General features: G+C 37.5%; 2 protein-coding genes and 1 long non-coding RNA gene across 6 annotated transcripts in view; 2 read left to right on the plus strand and 1 right to left on the minus strand.

Moving 5' to 3' along the window:
- Nucleotides 1–1,315, plus strand: part of LCP2 (lymphocyte cytosolic protein 2) — a 37,607-nt gene extending 36,292 nt beyond the window's left edge. The window contains exons 20-22 of the mRNA XM_081180638.1: nucleotides 439–525; nucleotides 668–823; nucleotides 1,159–1,315. Coding sequence (XP_081036764.1) covers nucleotides 439–525; nucleotides 668–823; nucleotides 1,159–1,281 — 366 coding nt within the window. The 3' untranslated portion in view covers nucleotides 1,282–1,315. The remainder of the gene's footprint in view (nucleotides 1–438; nucleotides 526–667; nucleotides 824–1,158) is intronic.
- KCNIP1 (potassium voltage-gated channel interacting protein 1) overlaps nucleotides 1–4,465 on the minus strand; it is a 613,686-nt gene extending 609,221 nt beyond the window's left edge. Inside the window, exons 1-2 of one of the 3 annotated variants that reach the window (XM_081178870.1) lie at nucleotides 4,369–4,465; nucleotides 3,090–3,155 (exon numbers count right to left, since the gene is read on the minus strand). In XM_081178870.1, the coding sequence (XP_081034996.1) occupies nucleotides 3,090–3,138 (49 nt within the window). In that variant the 5' untranslated portion in view covers nucleotides 3,139–3,155; nucleotides 4,369–4,465. Of the gene's footprint in view, nucleotides 1–3,089; nucleotides 3,199–4,368 lie in introns of all 3 variants that reach the window. The other 2 variants (XM_081178861.1, XM_081178869.1) reach the window with 2 other exon arrangements.
- Nucleotides 4,466–4,874: 409 nt separating this feature from the next.
- LOC308578637 lies at nucleotides 4,875–13,828 on the plus strand. Of its 2 annotated transcripts, none has more exons than XR_014004054.1 (3): nucleotides 4,875–4,944; nucleotides 13,023–13,180; nucleotides 13,725–13,828. It is a non-coding gene; the product is annotated as an uncharacterized lncRNA (long non-coding RNA). The 2 variants fall into 2 exon arrangements; XR_014004055.1 differs by lacking the exon at nucleotides 4,875–4,944 and adding an exon at nucleotides 7,072–7,516.
- Nucleotides 13,829–20,462: the final 6,634 nt, after the last annotated feature.

The raw sequence follows: 20,462 nt of genomic DNA on the forward strand, positions 1-20,462 counted from the left end.
ACAAAATGCCCATTAACAACAACACACGTAGGAGTTTCCACGCAGATATACTACAGATATACAACAGGTTATTTTTACTTATCTGTTTTTCATGATAAGGAGAAAGCTAACCTAAATGTCAGAAAATAATAATTAAAAATGGGCTGGCATTTTGCTATTGCTATTGATGTCATATTAACACAGGGGCTGGACTGGTGGGCAAGAGCTGCAGCAATTTCACATCAAACTTCCATAAGCAACCCCCCCCCCCAAAGAAACAATGGCTTCAGTTATAAACATAAAGAGGAGAAAAGAATGATTGGGTACCTTACCAGTAACATATTCAGTTAATAAATACCATACCTGCCTTTCAAAGCTCTGTACTCCTTTGCCCTACACTGGTAATACCATATTCTCACTAATAAACAGCTCTTTGTCTCTCTTTTCATGTGGCTCAAGTATAAGCAGCTCCCGCTAAATCAGGAATGGTATGCTGCTGATATAACCCGGACGGATGCAGAAGCTGCTCTTAGGACCATAAACCAGGTAAAGAGTTAAATTATAACATCAATATAGTAATTTGAGAAAAATATTGAAATTGAACACATTTGCTTCAAAATGCAATCAATTCTGTTGACAGTTGTGATTACATTTGTCTTAAAAATATTTTAATGTGTTACTTTTCTAGGATGGCACTTTCTTAGTAAGAGACAGCTCAACGAAGGCTGCTGATCAACCCTATGTCTTGATGGTGCTTTACAGTGCTAAAGTATACAATATTCCAATACGTTTCCAACTGGAAGATAAAGTGTATATATTAGGAACTAGCTCAAAAGGGAATGAGGTATGATGTAATGTTACTTACTTACTTACTTTATTATTTATTTATTTATTTATTTATTTATTTATTTATTTATTTAAATATTTATTACTTATTAAATATAATACTTTCTACATAATGACAACTCTTCTTACTACTTCTCCTTCAAGGTTTCTCAAATGAGAGTGCAGTAACTGAGCAGAATCAAATCTAGGCTAACAGCAAAAACTAGAACCAAAGATAGTTTATTTACTGTCCCTAAAGAACAATTTGTATAAAACAAAGAGCCAAAATTACATTGCTTTAACTTTCTCTATAGTCAGAATCATTGACTGACTGACATTCTGTAAATCACACAGGATTTTGCTTCGGTGGCTGATATAATTGATTACTTCAGAAAAATGCCTCTTCGACTGATAGACGGAAAGGATCGGTGTTCAAGAAAGCAGTGCTTGCTGACATACACGGCTGGATCTCTTTAAAAGATAACAGAAAATTTCCTGGAGGATCACCTATTTAACTGATTTATATTTGGTGAACTTCTCTTATTTTCATGTTAAAATGCAAGTTCATTTCTTGCCTTAAGTTCTCAAACTGAAAATATCAGTGTATTACTTCTCACTAAGCATACGCTTCATGAGACAGTTTCATGTGATATCCACTGTCTGAAATGCAACATTACACAGACTGAAAATAACTGTGTGGTCTTACAATTTGTGTACATATTTCTTTACATGTGAATGCTTTTTGTGGAGTAGTGTTGTATAAAATACAATAGACATATTCACCTGAGAATAGCTTGGTGTATTCAAGTTGTTTGATGCTCTCAAACACAGTATCAATGCTAATGTCTAATGTTTGTGGGAACTATATCTGTGTACTATATTTCACATATGATAACAGTAATTAGTTTAAGATGCTGCATTTTCAGATGCAGCTAGAATCAATAAAGTATCTATCTGTTTTTATATTCCTTTTTCCACTGCTAACCTTTATTACTACCCATTTCTCTCACACAATTAAACTTCCATTCTCTGTATGTATCTTTTCAAGTTAGCCACTGTACAAGATGGACTCCCATAATACAAATGACAACCCTTTAAGTATTGCTTTAGTCCTCATATAATTACTAGGAGCTGCTGCCCCCGTTCTTTCCGCTCACCAACTCCACCTACACGCCAACCTCTTTGCCAACTATTCAGCCCACCTGGCCAACCCCTCCTCCCTTTATACCTCACCTTGCCAATCACCACAACTCACTCCAAGCTCCACCACTTTTTAAAGGAAAAGAAGGTGCTTCAAAGAGTGGCTTCTGAAGTGCCTCCCCCTCTGTAAAGCTTATTGCAGCCACATTTAATGGAGGGGGCAGGCATTGCACACAGTGGTTTGCAGTTCCCGCTTGCTCATCTGAAACTGGCATGGCCACCTGTTGGCAGCTGCATAAACTGCAGCATGACAGCTGTACATTTTAATGTATATAGGAAATGCAATCATATACTCATAGATTCTATCCAGTACCAATAATTCCTGTTATTTCAAATTCCTGCCTAGACTTCACAAACATAAAGAATAGCTTAGCACTAACTTTAAGCCACTGTCCGTCTGACTTATCAAGGACAAATTTGCAATTATGTTACCATCACATGGCAGGGGCAAGCCCAGTCTAAAGATGTTAAAGTCAGTTTGAGTTCAAAAAACAAAACCAATCACAGTACTTTGTAAATCTTACTGCATCGCTAAATTGGATTGGATTATTGGCCTTAATTCTGCAGCACTTTATTAAGAAATCCATCCTTATGTTCTGATAATGTAAGATACTATACACATATTTTCTTTCTGTTTTTTAAAACATTAAATGTGCACAGTTTTGTGCCCATTAAAAGTAGAGCACAGTGGAGATGCAAGGGATGAAAAGAAGCTATTCTAGTAAAAGCTCACTGCTCCTTTGTTTTTTTGAAAATTGAGGATTTGGGTGATATATTTTTGTATCCATTAATTCCTTAGCTTGCTCTACACACCTACTATGTGCAGTAAATAAAAAAATAGCACCAGCTAACTTAACAAACCAACGCCAACTACACAAAAACAGTAATTTAATTAGTAATCAAATATAGCGTGCAATTCAAAAACTCAACACTTGACATACTTTGTAAAGTGTCTCAAAGGAACAATATGGTCCAGGGGCATAAAAAGTTAGGAAAGATAAAATTTATCTTTCAACTTGCCCTTTTAAATGTAGCACCAACTACTGACAAAGGGTTAATGAAGAGGGACAATAAAAGGAACTCACAGATTTGTGGACTCCTCACGTTTCTTTTCATCAGCTTCTGTTGAAACATCTGTTAGAGCTGGATGGCTGAAGTTCAGAATAAGATCACAAAGCAGCAGTTGTGTTTTTACTGTAGAACAACAACATTTCTGTATTTATTCATTTAGTCTGTCTGTTAAATTTATAACCATGTGAAAGGGAGCACCTAATTTCAACACACACACACACCCCTTTCACCACTGGTAAATCTACTTCCTTCCTCCCCTCCAAACCCTCTATTCACTATTGGGAAATTAAAAAATGGCTACAATGTTTTCATTTGGGGAAGAATTGGAAGATATTTGCAGGCAAATGTAACGCTTCTGAAACCTGCCAAATGTCAGAAGGATAGCTGCAACAGTTGTCCCACAAGGACAGCCATTACAGCAAAAGTAGGGAACGTTTTTGGCCCATTGGCCACATCTTTTTCTCTCTCCATCTTAGCAGGGTTTCACAGGAGTTTGGGACCATCTACTGGTCAATCATCTGTTGTCATAATGATGCCTGTGACTGACAACTGTCAAGGTTTGGGCTTTGCACAGAGCTTCCCAAGCACCCAACAGTTAGCTGGTTGTCAGGCACTTGGAAAATATTCCAAGAGGGGCTCTGCAAGCCCCATACTTGGGAACTGCTGAGCACAGGGCTTGCAATGCTTTGGTCAGCATTTCCAGTGTCCAACAATTAGCTGGCTTTTGATCCCTTGGGAAGCACTGTGCAGACTTTGCAGGCATTGCCAATTGGTAGGGCCCACAAAGCCCCTTTCAACCAAGTCTTGCTATTGCCTGATATCTGGTGTCATGTATAGGGCAGTTGTTTATGGCTTGGTCAAAACAGCCTGGTAGGCCAAATGGGGAGGCCTAGAATGCTATATTTGGTCCACAGGCCAAAGGTTCCCCACCCATGAATTCTAGTTTGAGGCATACTCATCCCCTCCTGCATTCACTAAATAGGACCAGAAAACTTTACTTTTGAAAGAAGTAAATAAAAATTGCAGACACATAGCAATGACATTTAACATTAACAGAAATAATGTGTTCCTGAATAATTGTGACTTCAACAGGAGATGCACAGGTTATAACCATCATGCATTAAGAGGAAGTGGAATAATACTTTAATTTCTTATGCAGTTAGGTAAGTTTGTATATATTGATTCATATACAATACATCATTTCCTAGAACTCTTCAGGCAGTAATCATCACATAATAGGAAAATAAATCAATCATTTATCTTCATTCTGACAATAGTAGCATTAATAATTACCCATAAGTTTATTCAGTTCAGATGACATTTTATCCATATTTTTAATTGCATTGTCAATAGTAAACTGCTGATCATCATCATTCTTTGACATCTAAAAAAGACCAAGAAATCAGAATGAGAATCAGTAACTTTCTTGGGGTTAATTATATGAGAGATGGCTTTATATGCTTAAATTTTACTTTCATGTGTTAAAACATCCTTAAAAGGATCACTTGTTCAAAGGGCTTAAAAACTGTATAATCTGAATTGAAAAATAGCTGTGATGAGAAAACCAGATCATTCTCCAAACAGAGAGCAGACTCTTCTGACACCACTAAAAAAAAAGCCAGTGGCAAGATAATTTTAGTCTAAGTATATGTTCACACAATACAAGCACACAGGTGTAACTATTTTGTAATGTACAAGTATAGTTGGCACCAGCTAGAGATTTAGACCTTACTGGAATAAGGAATTTTGCATCTGGCAAGCCACAAGCATGTTAGGTACTAGTAGAGGCATTATTTTAAAAAGCTCCTCTGACTAAAGAAGAATCAGAACTTCATTGTGTGTGGATGTAATCCTTCTGAACTAGGGAAAGTGAGTAACCCCAAGGAGAAATCAGAGGGTTTATGACATCTCCAAATCTGTGACTGTAGCTACTTATCTAAAGGGCACTGTATGGTTTCCCTAGAAAGCATATACCATGAAAATAAAAAGACGTTCACCTGCTGAAAACAAAAATTCTTCCTTACTGTTTGTAAAGGGAAACAAACACTGAGAAGTTCATGTTCAAACTAGCTACAGCCATTTTTATAAAAATCCTTAACCACAAGAGGGTGCCATCATATTGCAGTAATAATATCTTTGGAAGTTAATCATAGGTTCATTGTTGATATTTTATTACATTTCTCACTGCACACTTTAGGACCAATCAGGTATGCTCTATGGAATCAAATGTAAAGTCATTTCCCCCTTAAATCATTGGAAAAATGAAAAACACTTTTTGTGGATTATAGTGACTTTTCTTTCCAGACTTGTATAAAATATTACTTCCAGGAAAGCTCACAGAATTTAGAACATTTTGTCCAAAGGTAAAATTGCTAGTTGAGCCCCATGGGAGTTTTTTTGTTTTTGTTTTAAATGGCTGGGTTGTTGTTTTTTAGTGTGTGCATATAGATAGAAATATATGACAGAATTTGGAGAAAGGGGATAAATGTTGAGGTAAATGAACGTAATGGAAACAAGTTGAGCTGATTAAAATTCCTGAGTGGCTGAGGGAAACCAGAAATGAGAGTGCTGGAGGGATAAGCGAACACGGTTTATAATTATCAGTTTATAATTATCAGATAATTTATTATTGGGAAATACTCTAAATGGCGGGGTCTAGCTGCCGCACTTCGAATCCCCACCACCACTCGAAGGCTGGGCAGAGAGAAGTTTCGACTCCTGTGTCGGCTCCTCCTCAGAGAGAGCGTTTGTCTTCACCACAGATCGACCGACCTGACGCGACGCCGCAAGAGGCCGCTGACCGACAAGCCTCACAAAGGGAACCATTTTAAACTGGAAATCCGCGCGCCCGCGCACTCAACGCCACTGCTACTCACGGCAGCACGAGGCAGGAAAAGGGAGCCTCTGAATTGTGGGGACGTGACCTGGGTCAAGATATTATCACATACATACATACATACATAATTTTATTTCTATACCACCTTTCTGCAGTACAACATGGGGGGGGGGACATAGCTACAACATAACAACAGTAGTCATAAACAATAAATAAAACATAATACACAGCCAAACAGAACAATTTCCACATAAATCTCAAGATCTAAAATAAAGATGCAAAAAACCAACAGCAACAACCCCCACCCCCAAAAACAAAAAACTAAACACCACCTTAGCCCAAGAGTCTGATGTCCTACCATGCACAGATTTTACACTCCTTCCAGTTCAGGGTAAAAAAATCTTTTTGCCAAAGACTCTGACTCCTTCACAGCTTAAAGACTCCTGGATATGGAGTCAGAGAGAAAACCACTTTATCCTGTCCCAATTAAATACACAAACAAGTAGGAGAAAAAAATCACAACCCAGGCTTAGTGTTATGTCCAAACTGTGTCAGGAGACCTCTATTCCCCTTAAAAGAGCTGTTGTTTTCAGAGTATTGTGAAAGTCAATTCCCCTTCGTAGGAGGACTGTAGCTCGCTGAAGGGAATATGGGTCTCCTAGCAACTCTGACCACCCTTTAACAAACTATAGTTCCCGGGATTCTTTGGGAAGAGGGGGCCATGACTTTTTAAAGTGTCACGAAACTGCTTAAAATGTACAATGCGTATGGGTGTGGGTTGTACTTTGTTATTGCTGCTGACTTTCTGTGACTGATGTACCTACCCAGTTTTAAGTGGTATATATACATTTGCTTTAGAACTCTGCTTATTGACATTAGGCAGGTGCCCTTAATGTATTGCTTTAGACACCTGCTGAAAATATTTTATCAGACCTAACCGGACATATAATTTAGTTACCTATATTTGTTTTTAAAGCATAACTGGCTTTATCTGTGTTTTACTGAGAATTATTTTATGTATATTCATTTAATAGTTTTGTGGATCTTAACTGTGTTTTATCTACATTTTATTTGTACTCCACTTTTAATTGAACAAAAAATATATTAAAAATAGTCAGAAGATACATCATTAAACACGATTAACAACCTCCATTCTTAAGTGTGTTGAGTTGTTCAGTTTGTACAGCATAAATGCCATTTTGCTTAAATTCAATTTATGTCATGTAGTTGAATGGATAGAATCAATTTATTATATCTCAGTACCCCCCCCAAAAAAAATCAACACTTCCAGCTGTTAACTCATATTCAAATGCTGATACATACGCAGACCAGAATATTTATCACAGCCACAAATCTCTAAGGAAATGACTCCATCTACTTAATATTTCAAGCACAAATACACTGGCAGTATTTTAAAATTAAAACTAATTTTGTTTGTTCTGACAATATGGCAAAAAACATCACTTATACCAAGTGATAAATTATCCTGTAGGAGGCATAGTGAGATATTGTTGGAGGAATTCTACCTTTGCAATGACCTTATGGCACTTTCCTGTAATTACGTTTTAGGCTTGGATATTTCATATGCTGGATGTATTAAATGAGGTATGAACAGAATTTTAAAACTTGATGCGATTACTCACTGCCATGCTGAAATAAATGTGTGTTGTGAACTCCTAGAAATGCATTAAAAATTAAAAGCTTTTATTTACACAATGGCATAAGAGGCGGATGTATGGATGGCATTTATTGTGTTAGGGTTGCTTTAAAATTTACTGAATTCAGCTTTCAAACTGAAACACGTTTAAAATGCCACTGTGATTTCAATGGAGTAAAGGAACGGAGATGAGCAACGCTCAGCCTATCAAAGGTTTCAGCAGCTGCTCTGACTGCAGCCATCCTCCCAATCAGTCATTAGAGCTGACAGAGGGATGCAGGTGGCACTGTGGTCTTCTAAACCACTGAGCCTCTTGGGCTTGCAGATCATAAGGTCGGCAGTTTGAGTCCTCGTGATGGGGTGAGCTCCTGCTGCTCTGTCCCAGCTCCTGCCAACACAGCAGCTTGAAAGCATACCAGCATAGATAAATAGATACCACTGTGGCAGAAAGGTAAACAGCGTTTCCATGTACTCTGGCACTTGTCATGGTGTCCCATTGCGCCAGAAGCAGTTTAGTCATGCTGCTCATATGACTTAGAAAGCTGTCTGCAGACAAATGCTCCCTCAGCCTGAAGCGAGATGAGTGCCACACCCTAGTCAGGGGTCCTTTACCTTTACCTTAGAGCTGATAATCACCAAGTTCTCCCTGATCATCTGCCTATAGGCAATTCTCAGAAGTATTCGTATCACCCCTCATAATGTAGTGGAGACCTGAAAAAAAGTGTATTTCATTCATCTGATAAAACTTCTGCTATGTATAGCCTTTCTACCCAACAAAGGCCACCGGGCCATCAAGGTGACTCATATTTACATTATAATATTAAATTAAAACTTTGTCATTTAAAAAAGAAGTAACTGTAAAACCAGTCAGATAGTATATACTTAAATAAAGTCTAGCTAAACAGCATGGGCAAAACCTTTTATTTATCCAGAATATCTTGACCTGCCATTGAAAGGCCAAGGGGAGTTCAGCTGTCAAACCAGGCTAGGAAGGATGTTCCGAAAGAATACCACTGTCAAAAGGCTCCACTCCATTGGTCTAACCACAGAGACATAAAATATTCCGAGCAGGGAACACTCTGAAGATCTCAGCATGCAAAAAAACCCTCATACATAAGGAAGCAAACATTTATTTACATAAGCAGGACCCTTCAAGGCGCCAAGTAACAACCAGGCAGCTATGGTCTAATTCTTAACAGTTTTCAAAGGCACCCCGCGTAAATCATATTACAGTAATCTAATTGAAAGCTATGATTGTGAACCCCATGCATCTTTCTATCAATTAACACTGACCTGAGCCAACATTACTATGTCCTTGATAATAAATCTCCAATTCAGATAGAAGAACAATGAGGGCAAGTTAAACCAAATGAAATCAAAGTTGCTAAATTTTCATGATTTATTCTGGGGTATGACTCTTTTACATAGAGGCACACTCTTTTGTTTTCTGTTTCATAAACAAGGAGATTCCTGATCCAAGCATATTTTACAAAAAAAAACCCCACGTATTCATCTTGGGTTAATAAATGTTTTTCATGTTAAGATGAATGAGTTTACCTTCTGGTAGCACCTAATTCAACTTTATAGGATATGTGAGAAAAATATTTAAACATGGCATGACTTCAGAAGCATTAAGCCCTCTTCATATTCACTTATTACTTAGTCAGAGCATGACAGAAACAAATACAAAGCAGGATTATTTTTTATGTCTCATATTGTTTATTATCTCTTGACACTGCTGGAACATGCAAATCAATCTTCTCTTCCTCCTAAACTTAAATGAGATCCATTTTTAAACTAAAGCAAACAGCAATAGTAAGAACATTTTAAAGTTAATTGCCAATTTGTGGTAATATAGCAGCTTTTTCATGCTGATAACTGTAAGAGCTAAATCTATATAAACAAAGTGACCTCTGAAATTCAAATGCACTTTACATGTGCAATGTTTGTGTTCCTAGTTTATCTTAAGCATTTTATTCAGATTTCTCTGCTTGTGGCTCTGCTTCAGAGGTGGATTACTGCTTTTCGTTTCAGTTAGTTTTGCATGAAGATATTGAGTTTCTTTCTCTCTGGATTTATTCCTTTGTACTGTAAGAATGTATATAAAGATAAACTGCTTAAGGGATCAATATTACTTGTGTTTAGTCAATGCCTTCTTTATTCCTTTTTGCATTAGCTTATGAAGAAGATTAAACATATTTTTAACATATCTAATGACATTCTCAGTTTTGTCTTTTCAATATCTGCCCTTGATCCTAACAATACAATTTTTATTACTCTTTAAAAAATTGGGAACAGTCTAGGTTGCTAGACTCAGTGCCCTTTCGACGTGGGCTACCTCCAGTATGCCATTCTCTGTCCTTTCTATAGAGTTTATATCCAAAGATAACTGTGTCCCATTAGTTCTCACCACTCTACCAGGTTGTCATTATCCATGCTGCCCTCTATGACAAGCCCTCCAGTTCACCCATCTTGGCTCAGAGGCTTCTAGAATTAGTGTATAAACAACCCTGAGCAGGGATGTTAAAGGGCATCATTTTTTATTCTACTTTGTATTTGTTGCATTCAGAACTGTCTCCATTCTGCTGCAGTTCATCTTCTGCCAAAACCAGCATTATTCAACTCACAGTCTGCAATACTGAAATTATGTAATTAATTACATAAATTATGTTATTACATTATTCCAATCCATTTCAAGGCAAAAGGATGGCAATTTTATGGATTACCGGTATATAACATTTGCTGACTGAAAACATCAACCATGGTGAATACCATTCAGACTCGCTGCCTTGATTTCCATTCTGGACATGGGACAAATAAGTGAACAACCGTGATTTCCACTCCTGTTTTATTGGAACTGTCCAACATAATATTCATCCCTAACTCTGAGTAAGACCTAGCTGGATACAAACTAGTGTTCGAATTATATTTATTGTTGTTCTTTGATACATTACATGAACCAACCTGGGAATAATTTTACTGTTGAAAAGCGGGATAAATTAAATAAATAAATAAAGATTAATATAATTTCAGTCCAGATTTCCACACATTTTTTTACTATGCTAGAAGCATGCTTATGGACATTGTTTATGACCATAGCATTTGACTGCCGAACTCACCTTGCAGTGAATTAAGCAGCTATAGAATTGTCAAGGCTTCCAGTGAAATTTTCCTTTTTCTGCTTTATATTCATCATGAGCCTTGGCTCCTTCTCAAGTAAATATGCTGACATTTAGAAGTAAAATGATGGATGAAAGTTTTTTTTGTAAGCACAGGCCTTATTCTTGGGACTCATCACAATTTTGCTGCACATTGATTCAGAGTAAAATCATTTTTAAATGATTGAGACATAATATTCTTCCAAGTTTTTTTCTGAAGTGGCACTGAATAATACAATTGAAAACTTCTCAATCCAATAAAAATATGTTTCAAAATAGTTGTCCCTGACAACAGAGAGATTATCAAGTTACTCGCAAGAACATGGATCTGTCAGTGGTGCTTCTGATAGGTTTGCTAACCCCAGCTGTTCTTTTAAATAAGAGATACTTTCTATTTGAAGCATTTGAAGGAGGAAGCTTGGGATCAGGAATCAGATAAATGCATTTATCATAAGATAAGACAAATCACCACGCTTCCTCCTTCGAAGTGCCATTGACAACAATCGGGTTCTTAAGGGGAGCAATACAACAAAACTTGTTTTCCAACACATCATATGCTTGTTATTCAGCACACTAAAGGCAATTGTGCAACTCCCCAGTGACTGTGATAAAGTCTCCAACCATCCTGCACAAGCTATTACTTTGTAATGTTGCGGTATTAAGTTGTTTTTGCTGTATTGTCCTTGTAAAAAGAGAGTTTCTGGGGGCTGTCTGAAATGCTTCAAATACTATTCCTGCATTGCTTTTATCGCACATTGCAGGAGTGTTCGATCATTAACCTTTATGTGCTATGTGATATGGGGGTGGTGGGTTAGTTAGGGGAAAGTATGGGAAATATAAACAAACTTTCTTGGGCATTACTGCAACATCAATAAGTAGATCAGAGAGAGCCGTATTTTCTGTGGTTTTGAATTTGCGATGTAATGATTTATCAGCTATGACCCCAAACCAGAGATATGTAAGTGCTGCAGAAGGCTAGCTTCCATAGCTGCATTTGAACATAGCCTCTGTTCCCCCACACTGAGTTTTTTGTACTTCTGCAAAGCTTGGAGTTCCCCCAAGCCTGCTAACTTCTCCATGTTAAGTATGGATACTGAGCTACACAGACCAATGGTCTGCCTCAGTATAAGGCATTTTCCTGACTACCTTGGTTTCATAAAGGTTGGCACTCAGAGAAATGAGTTCAGTATCAATATATAATATGCTAAAAAGTTGAGATTGGGCTTATAGAATATGATGTATCTCAGCAACCTTTGATCATCACAACAGCAAGTAATTATTTTATTTTTTTCTGGTTGTTGAAAGTTATGCCATGTATTTATTCTTGCTGTTTAATTATATATGCTTTATTTTAACTTTTTATGTAATCAGCTGTGTGATTCCTATCGCAATGAAGAACATGTAATAAATATTTCAGATAAATCAGCTCTGGCATGCACATGGAGAGTTTTAATACCCTGGAGCTTCTCAGTAAACATTTAAATGCAAACATCACTTGGCATAAGCTGAATCTGACATCTTCATAGAAGTGAATTGTGTTAGAACGGTAGTGTTGTGGATTCAGGGTTTGTATTTTAATAAAAACACTGACTGTTAATTATGGAGCAAATATGACAAAAATTAGGACAAACCACATTAAAAACAACACGAAGTCTTGTGGCACCTTAGAGACTAACAACTCTATTTTAGCAAAAGCTTTTGTATCCTACAGTATGCTTCATTGGAGGGATGAAATGTTATCCTGAGTTATAGGTTGGGTAAATTAACTTGCAGCTCAGGATAACACTTTGTGCATCTGATGAAATGGACCATAGTTCACAAAAGCTAATACATCTGTTAATATTTATGGCGCTACAAGACTGTTCATAGTCCTTACTGCAACAGACTAACATGGCTGCATCTTGGAAAATGCAGTAAAATAATGGACCAATGAAAGTTTCACCTTCACATCTCATAATGATTCACCTGTTATTCCTCTTTGGTTGGGGTGCAAAATTAACATCGCCCAATGTAAAGCCAGCAGGCACTCTTCTAGTCAATGACCTTTCTCCTCTGTACAGACTTGTTTGCAAGAGTACACAGACACAAGTGGGCACAAACACATTGAGCTTCAGCACCCAGCAAAGGCTTATTTTGCAAAGAAACACCAGGTGTTAGTTGTTGAAACTATTTTGTGCATTCCCACAAACAAATGACACTATTTAGAATATTTCCTTTCTGACCAGTAGATAAAGTCTTTCATGTTGACAATGCTAATATTATATGCAAAAATATATTTTGTCTTTATATTTTGCAGATTTTATTGCTTTATATAAATTGCCCAGCAGGGACTCATTTTGAGAAAGAAGACAATTTCTCAGGACTGCACTGGACAGGGTCAGGATATTAGATTGCTTAAGGAAGGAATATGAAAAGAAAATGATCTTCTGTGAGCCTCATGCATACATAAGTGAAGTAGGTCCCAACGATTTTTAAAAGTTACTTCTTGAATTGCTTTGTAGAAGGTGTCTTCCTAAATGAATATTATACAATGCTTTTACTGCTTGTACTTAAAAAAAACTGCTTTAGCTTTCACAAGATACTATGGCATGACAATGAAGGACTTGTCAGCGTGGGGAACACACTGCTTTATAGCTAGAAACTATACTTTTGTGACCACTTCTTTTTTATTAAAGAAAAACCACAATTCTGAATAAAATAAGGAGCAAAGGCTATGTGAAAAAAGTAATATTTTTGAGAGAAATTACAGAGCAGGTTGTAAGGAATCATTTCGTCTTGAGTGTTACTGAGACTACACATTTACACAATTGGTCTCTGGAGGATGGGTGTCTAGAATTAGCCTGCCTGAACATGAATGAACATTATTAATTACTGCATTTAAGAGAATTCAGATAAGTAAAGCCTTTCTAGTAAATGTTTCATGAGGTTGATATTGTTCTTGTAAATATCTCTTTCCACTTAATGGTTCAAACAGCAGTATTAATTTTATTTCTTTCAGCTAATATAACCATGCTGTCTTCTACCTTGCTTGAAAAGAATTTTCTCCAGGAAGTATCCTTTAAAAAGAATAAACTGCAAATAAAAACATTCAATTTAATATTATGATATAGTGCAAAAGCTTCATTTTGAGAGACAACTTGTGAATGCTTGTGAATGTTTATTTTGCTATCAAAGAATTTTTTGTGTTGGGAAAGGAAATGTCTTCATAGTTCGCATTGGTCAGCTTAGCAATCAGATATTATCTGAAGCACAGATATGTGTTCTTAATTTTAGAAATAAATTTCAGATCCAGATTCTGATACTACCAGAGCCCTGTCAAACTGGTTGGATGCACATTTTCATTCAAATCAGAACACCCATCCAAAGGCAAAACCTACTGTGTGTGACTGCAGCTGAATCTACTACAGCAAAATGACAACAGGGTGTGTGTGTGTGTGTGTGTGTGTGTGTAGTTTAATTAAGTCTAGTTTTCATATGCCATCAATCCAGCACTTTTATTGGGGTGGGATCAAATTGTCTAATATGTGTTTTTGAAGATAATGTGGCAGCTTTATATCCAAACATCTTCATATTGTCTTGCATTTAAAAAAACCAAACCTTAATATATTAACAGCTATGGCTAAATTACCGCATCCCAGTGTTTCTTCTATTAAGATAGATTAATGTATGTGCTCCTAATTACGGGTTGTATATTATTCAAGTTTTATTACGGCCAAAGCCAGTGACACTAAACACCACAAGATCAGACAACAAGAAATCAGCAACAACCTCAGAAAAGAAAAACGGTTACACAAGGGTTGTAATAGGGAAAACATGCTTCTCTATTGTCTGTTGTCTCAATTTTAGATATATTTAGAAATTAACTACATGGTGTTCCAGAGCTGCATGTGCTGGGAAGACTGTTTAGGAGCCTATTGGGACATGCACAAGGTCTTGTAGAAAGTGATTAACCTGCTATGGCTGTACTCGCATTGCTCCTATAAATATTTGTATGAGGTATTAGTAGTAGAATTCTCTGACAGTCATCTCTGACAGTCAACCTCTTTCCTCATCACTTCCTATTCCCTTTCGCACATCACTATACAAAAATAATATACTATCAGCCTTCCGTGTTCCTTTCTCCCACACCTATTTTCATGACTTCCACCATATTCTTACCATGACTAGAGCAGTGTTACCATTTCTATCAATCAACCAAGCCCTGTTATCTCCTTTAAATCCCTTTTCAAAGCTCATTTGTTTACCCTTATTTTCCAAATCTCGGTAGATTTTCCCCCCGGTTCTGCGCACTCTCTGTTTCCAGTTAGCCTTCTATTCCTATTCCATTTTTGCTGCCCCTTTGCCAAATTCTGTTTTTTTTCTTTTTCTTTTTACTTTGCCACTCTTTTGTCCATGTTATCATATCAGAGTAATGGCTTGATGGAATTGTTGTGTCACTTACTACTGATATTTGTAAGGAGCTTTGGATGGAAGGGACTGTTGAAAGAGCGGGAAGACAAATTTGCTTTAGTTAATCCTCCTATATATTTTGGGATGAGTATTTCTCAAAGGATTTGTGGCCATCTGCTCTTTTGATTTCCAGACCTTTGAGAAAAAGCTCTTACTTGAATCTAGGGCACTACATAAATCTTAAGATGTTTATTGCCTTATTAGTACTTTGATTTTTTTGAAGCAAGCAAACTGCATAAAATAACTGATTATTACTATGGACCAGAGTAACCCATGTGTTGTGGCTATATATATATAGAGAGAGAGAGACATTATAGAGTAAATATATAGTTTTCAGGCAGGGAAGAAGTTGTGGTTAGCCAGGCTAATTTTTCAGCAGTTAGTCTTATAAGTGTTTCCCTATATATTGCTCCATTTATAATCACCTTTTAAAAAGATTTTTAAAGTAGTCATGTATTCAAAATTAAATTAAAATTATAAATTAAAATATGAAGGTAATTTTTTAAGACAATAAATGCTTGAATTGTTTAACTGGTACAGACTTCTGTTTGGAGAAGAAAATGACATTGTTTGCCGACTGGATTCTGTTTTCAATTATCAATTGAAGTCTGACTTATATGGGTGTTGGTTATTCCACACCTTGATTTTGTAGAGTTATAGTAACTCCAGACCTTGGAATTCACACCGTTCACAATTTAGGACTGCAAGATCATTGAGCAAGGTCCTGACTACTTTTATTAATTTATTTGCTTGATTATTTAACAAGGTTTATAGACTGCTCAATCAAAAATAAAAGGAAAAGGCTCTAAGCTGTCTTGTGAGACTCTTGTTAAAATGTTGTTTGCACTAATGAAGCTGTATAGGTTAATAATAAAAATAAAAGTGTGAGAGCAGTCAACTCTGGAAATCAAAAGCCCCTTCTGGGCCTCATCTAGTTCAAGCACTGACTCGTAATTTGGGCATGCATCCACTGTTGTTTTTGTCCTGATCAGTACAGTGAAAGCTTAGCTGTTCATAAGGCTATCTGCTTACAGGTGAGTCTTCCTTTCCCATGTCTATATTTACAGGACCTTTTAAAATATTATCTGCAGGATTCAGTGGTGTGAATCATCACTTGGTATTAATAAAGGAAAAGTTCACACACTTTTGACCATTAGATTGTATCTTATGTCCTATTTTGTCTTGAATGAAAAAGAAGATACTTTATATTAGAGCTTTCGGGGGCATTGGCCAGAAATGGAACAGCGAAATGGTTTATACACCATGAAAACACATTGGAATCACCTCATCCTATGCTATCTTGGAAATGCGTAATCAAATGTTTTCTTTGACATATTTTAAGCAACCAAATGTTTTTGCTGGATTGTGCAGTAGAAACACACTTTATATTTTGGAAACCCCCTTAGAGGTTTTCTTACAGTGAAGCAGTATACAAATTTTATGAACCAAAAATAAATAAAATAAACGTGCTTCTCATCATAAAAACCATCTAGTCAGCTATGAAAGCTGCACAAGTAAAATAAAATGGTTAAAATATGAACACCTCTGTGGAACCTAAATGAAAGGAAAAAAAGTCAAAGGCACAATCCAGCCAAATAGATGGTGTTTAAGTCCCAATTATTTCATTATCATCCATTTGTTTGTCTGCCTCTTTTACACAATATTGTACCCAGTGGCTATTGGTAGTGGTCTATGATCATAATAAACTGATTGATTGATTGATTGATTGATTGATTGATATGGGTAGTGGTAGTAGTAGTACTTATTTGGTGCATTTTTATCATAGTAAACTCAAAGTGCCTTATAATATTAAACAAAAATTAAAACCATTATAAATCTAAAACAACATAACAATTGAAAACAATCAGATGCATAAAAAGCTGCCTAACACAGAAAGATGCCATAATATCTAAAACTCTTCAAGTTGAAGGCCAAAAGCCTAGCTGAAAATAAGAATTTTGTCTGACACTTAAAAGTAACTAGTGATTATGCCAGGCAAGCCTTCCTGGGACAATGAACTCAATGAATTGAGACATGCTCAACTGCCACTATACTTCAGAAAGAGTAAAAAGGGTACATTTTAGCTGGATCATGCCCCATTGATTGTTTTAATTTTCTGTTTTATATAGATTGGGGGGGGGGAGATATAGGCTTACATTGAGATACCCGCTCATAGTGCAATTCTATACATGTCTACTCAGACATAGACCCCACCGAGTTCAATGTTTATTTTTTATATATTTTTATATTCCCTTTGAAATAGTGTTTCCATGTAATGCTCTTAGAACGAGAAAATAGTACAGCATTCTTTTTTAGCCTAAGGATTAGACACCTCCGTTAAAATAATAGGAGAGTGGTATCTTTCAAGAGGTTGCGCCAAGTGTTTGGAAAGGCTTTAACAAATCACGGTATTCTCTATGTTGTCCAGCCACAAACAATGATAATTAGTCCTCAGGTCTGCTTAAGAGTTGAATTGCCAACATTTTTGACTAAGACAATTTTTGAATTTAATTTTGGGTGGTGAATTCCTGAGGCGAAATATTTGGGTGTCTCACCTCAGGAATTTTTGTGGAAATCCAAACGTTTTGACAAAAGTAGCAAATTTCTCAGGGGCTCTTGGTAGGTTCCTAGGTTGTCCCCAGATTTTACCTGAAATGAAACTGAAGGAAATTTGGATGTAAAACATCCGTGGAAAATTGTTTCCAGTGGCTGGAATACAAATAATTACTAAGTAGTTCAACACAAATGAGGCTCAAGACCTGTGATTTTTGAACAGCTGCTCTTAATACCAGATGGCAATGGGGGGAGGGAACCAACATGGAGGAGGTTTTGACATAGTACAGGAGTGTGCTGGGCATGTCCAGTCTCTTGGGGTTCTTCCAGACGGGTTTTTGTTGTGGAATAGGTGCTGCTCATGCACACAAGTCTTTCCATGGAAAATCCAGTAAATTTATTTAGAAGGAAAAAAAACCAGTTGCCAATTATTCATTTTTGAGATCAAAGTGATCTGCTTGCAATACTAAACACTGCTGTCTGTAAGAACTCTTGGTTTTTGTATCCCAACTACAGTCTCTTAAGTTGGGCCCAGGGATTTTCCATTATCTGCATTTTCTGACACCCTTTTGTCCTTCAAACCAGAGAAGGCTTGTGCTTATTTACACAAAATACTGATGGCCTCATTTCATCCTTTCGGTATGTGCAACCAGTATAATGTACTACTCCATTTTCCAGTCCTAGCAGGAAATAAATCCACTACTGGTCACAAATACATGACTTGTGGGCTCAGTTCATTCTGAAAGCTTCAGCAAACATGTTGTCTCTAACAACACATCTGAGGTAATGTTTATAAAAGTCCGGACTGTTCTGTTTCCTAGTTATTGGTGATATGAGTGTTATCAAAACACGCCATTACAGCTTTTCGTGCCCTTGACTTTCAGGAGATCAGATGAAGGTGATGTTGGAAAGGAAAAGTTAACTCAGTGTTTGGATACTAAGTCAACACTTCTTTCATGAAGCTGAAAAGCTGTTTCTGGCTTTTATGGCTGATTGTATTAAAGTTTTGCACTGAAGAAAAAGGATGCTTTCACTCCCTTTCTGGTTTAGAACATAAAGAAGGAATCAGATACCAAAACCCATTAAAAACAGTGATGAACTACAAAAGATGCTGTGAAACCTTTTATCAGAGAAGTATTCCAAAAAGTTTAGTATGCTTCAAGTGAATACTCTGTAGATCTTTAAAATGGTGTAATTTTAAAAACACATTTCCCTACAGAATCCGTATGTTAGTCTCATATCACACTGCATTCCTATGCTTTTATTAAGGTGCCAATTGTTTGTATCCAGGACAGAGGTTTTCAACCTTTTTGAATCCATGGCTTCCTTGACCAACTACATTTTTTCTGAGGTTCCTCAATGGGGAAATGCACTCCAAGCCACAGAAGCCCAGTTATGTCCCAACTTGCCTGCAGAGCCAGCAAGTCCTCAACCCTTGTGGAGTGTTTTCTTTCTCCTCTCCTTGGGAGTCCTCTGGACAGCAGCTGCCCCCCCTTCCTTGAAGGAAGGTGCCACAGGGGCCGGGGAAGAGAATAACACCAACAGAGGCTGGCCAAAGGGTGAATGTGAGGCCAGCACCTTACTCACCATTGAAGGCAGCAGTGGCAGCAGCAGTTGCCACCAGGCCTGCATACTGGGAAAACTCCCCTTCAGCGCTGGGCACTCAGCTCCCAGGCAGGCATTGCACACAGCAATCACAAGAAAGGCCAGTGCCTGCCCACCCAGTCTCCCAATTGTTAGTCCATTCCCAACAGCAAGGGCTGGTGGACTGGCTAGCTGGGCTCCGTCACCCACTTGCTTACTCCAAGGCTGCCTCAGCTCCTGGCAACCAGCACCCCCTGGCCAACCCCAGAGGCACCATTCACCTGCTGAGCATGTAGCCAGGGCTGCTGCAACAAACAGCTGTGCAAGCCTTTGGGAGACAGAGACATGAAAGAGCATCAGAGGAGGAAGGGAAGGAAAAGGGATAGACGCCAATGTTGTCTGTGGCACCCCTGATCATCATTCAAGACTCCTCAGGGTGCCATGGCACACTGGTTGAAAATTTCTGTCTATTGAAATGTTTTGTTTTGTTTTTGAATTGCATCAGTCATATTTCCAATCATAGAAAACATTTTCCAGGATGCTTCTTTTATAAATGTTTCCATAACACCTTCAGAGATACTTCTAGATTTTCTGGTTTTTATGTGTGCACATTTGTACGTAAAGGTAAAGGGGGGACCCCTGACCATTAGGTCCAGTCATGGCCGACTCTGGCGTTGTGGCGCTCATCTCGCTTTATTGGCCGAGGGAGCCGGCGTACAGCTTCTGGGTCATGTGGCCAGCATGAATAAGCTGCTTCTGGCGAACCAGAGCAGTGCATGGAAACGCCGTTTACCTTCCCGCCGGAGTGGTACCTATTTATCTACTTGCACTTTGACGTGCTTTCAAACTGCTAGGTTGGCAGGAGCAGGGACCAAGCAACGGGAGCTCACCCCGTCACGGGGATTCGAACCTCCGACCTTCTGATCAGCAAGTCCTAGGCTCTGTGGTTTAACCCACAGCGCCACCCGCGTCCCTCGTTTTGTACATAAAGATGAAATAAATTAATAGAGAACAAACTTTTAACAGTGAAAAATTATATAATCAAAGTAGTTTACTGTTAAAATTAAAAAAAAAATTGAAAATGCAATATGAAGAAAAACACAGTTCTTTCATTCTTCCATGTTTATATATTATATAATCTTTCACCCTA

Source organism: Podarcis bocagei (assembly GCF_964188305.1).
Source record: "Podarcis bocagei genome assembly, chromosome: 2".
In the NCBI taxonomy this organism is placed as follows: Eukaryota; Metazoa; Chordata; class Lepidosauria; order Squamata; family Lacertidae; genus Podarcis; species Podarcis bocagei.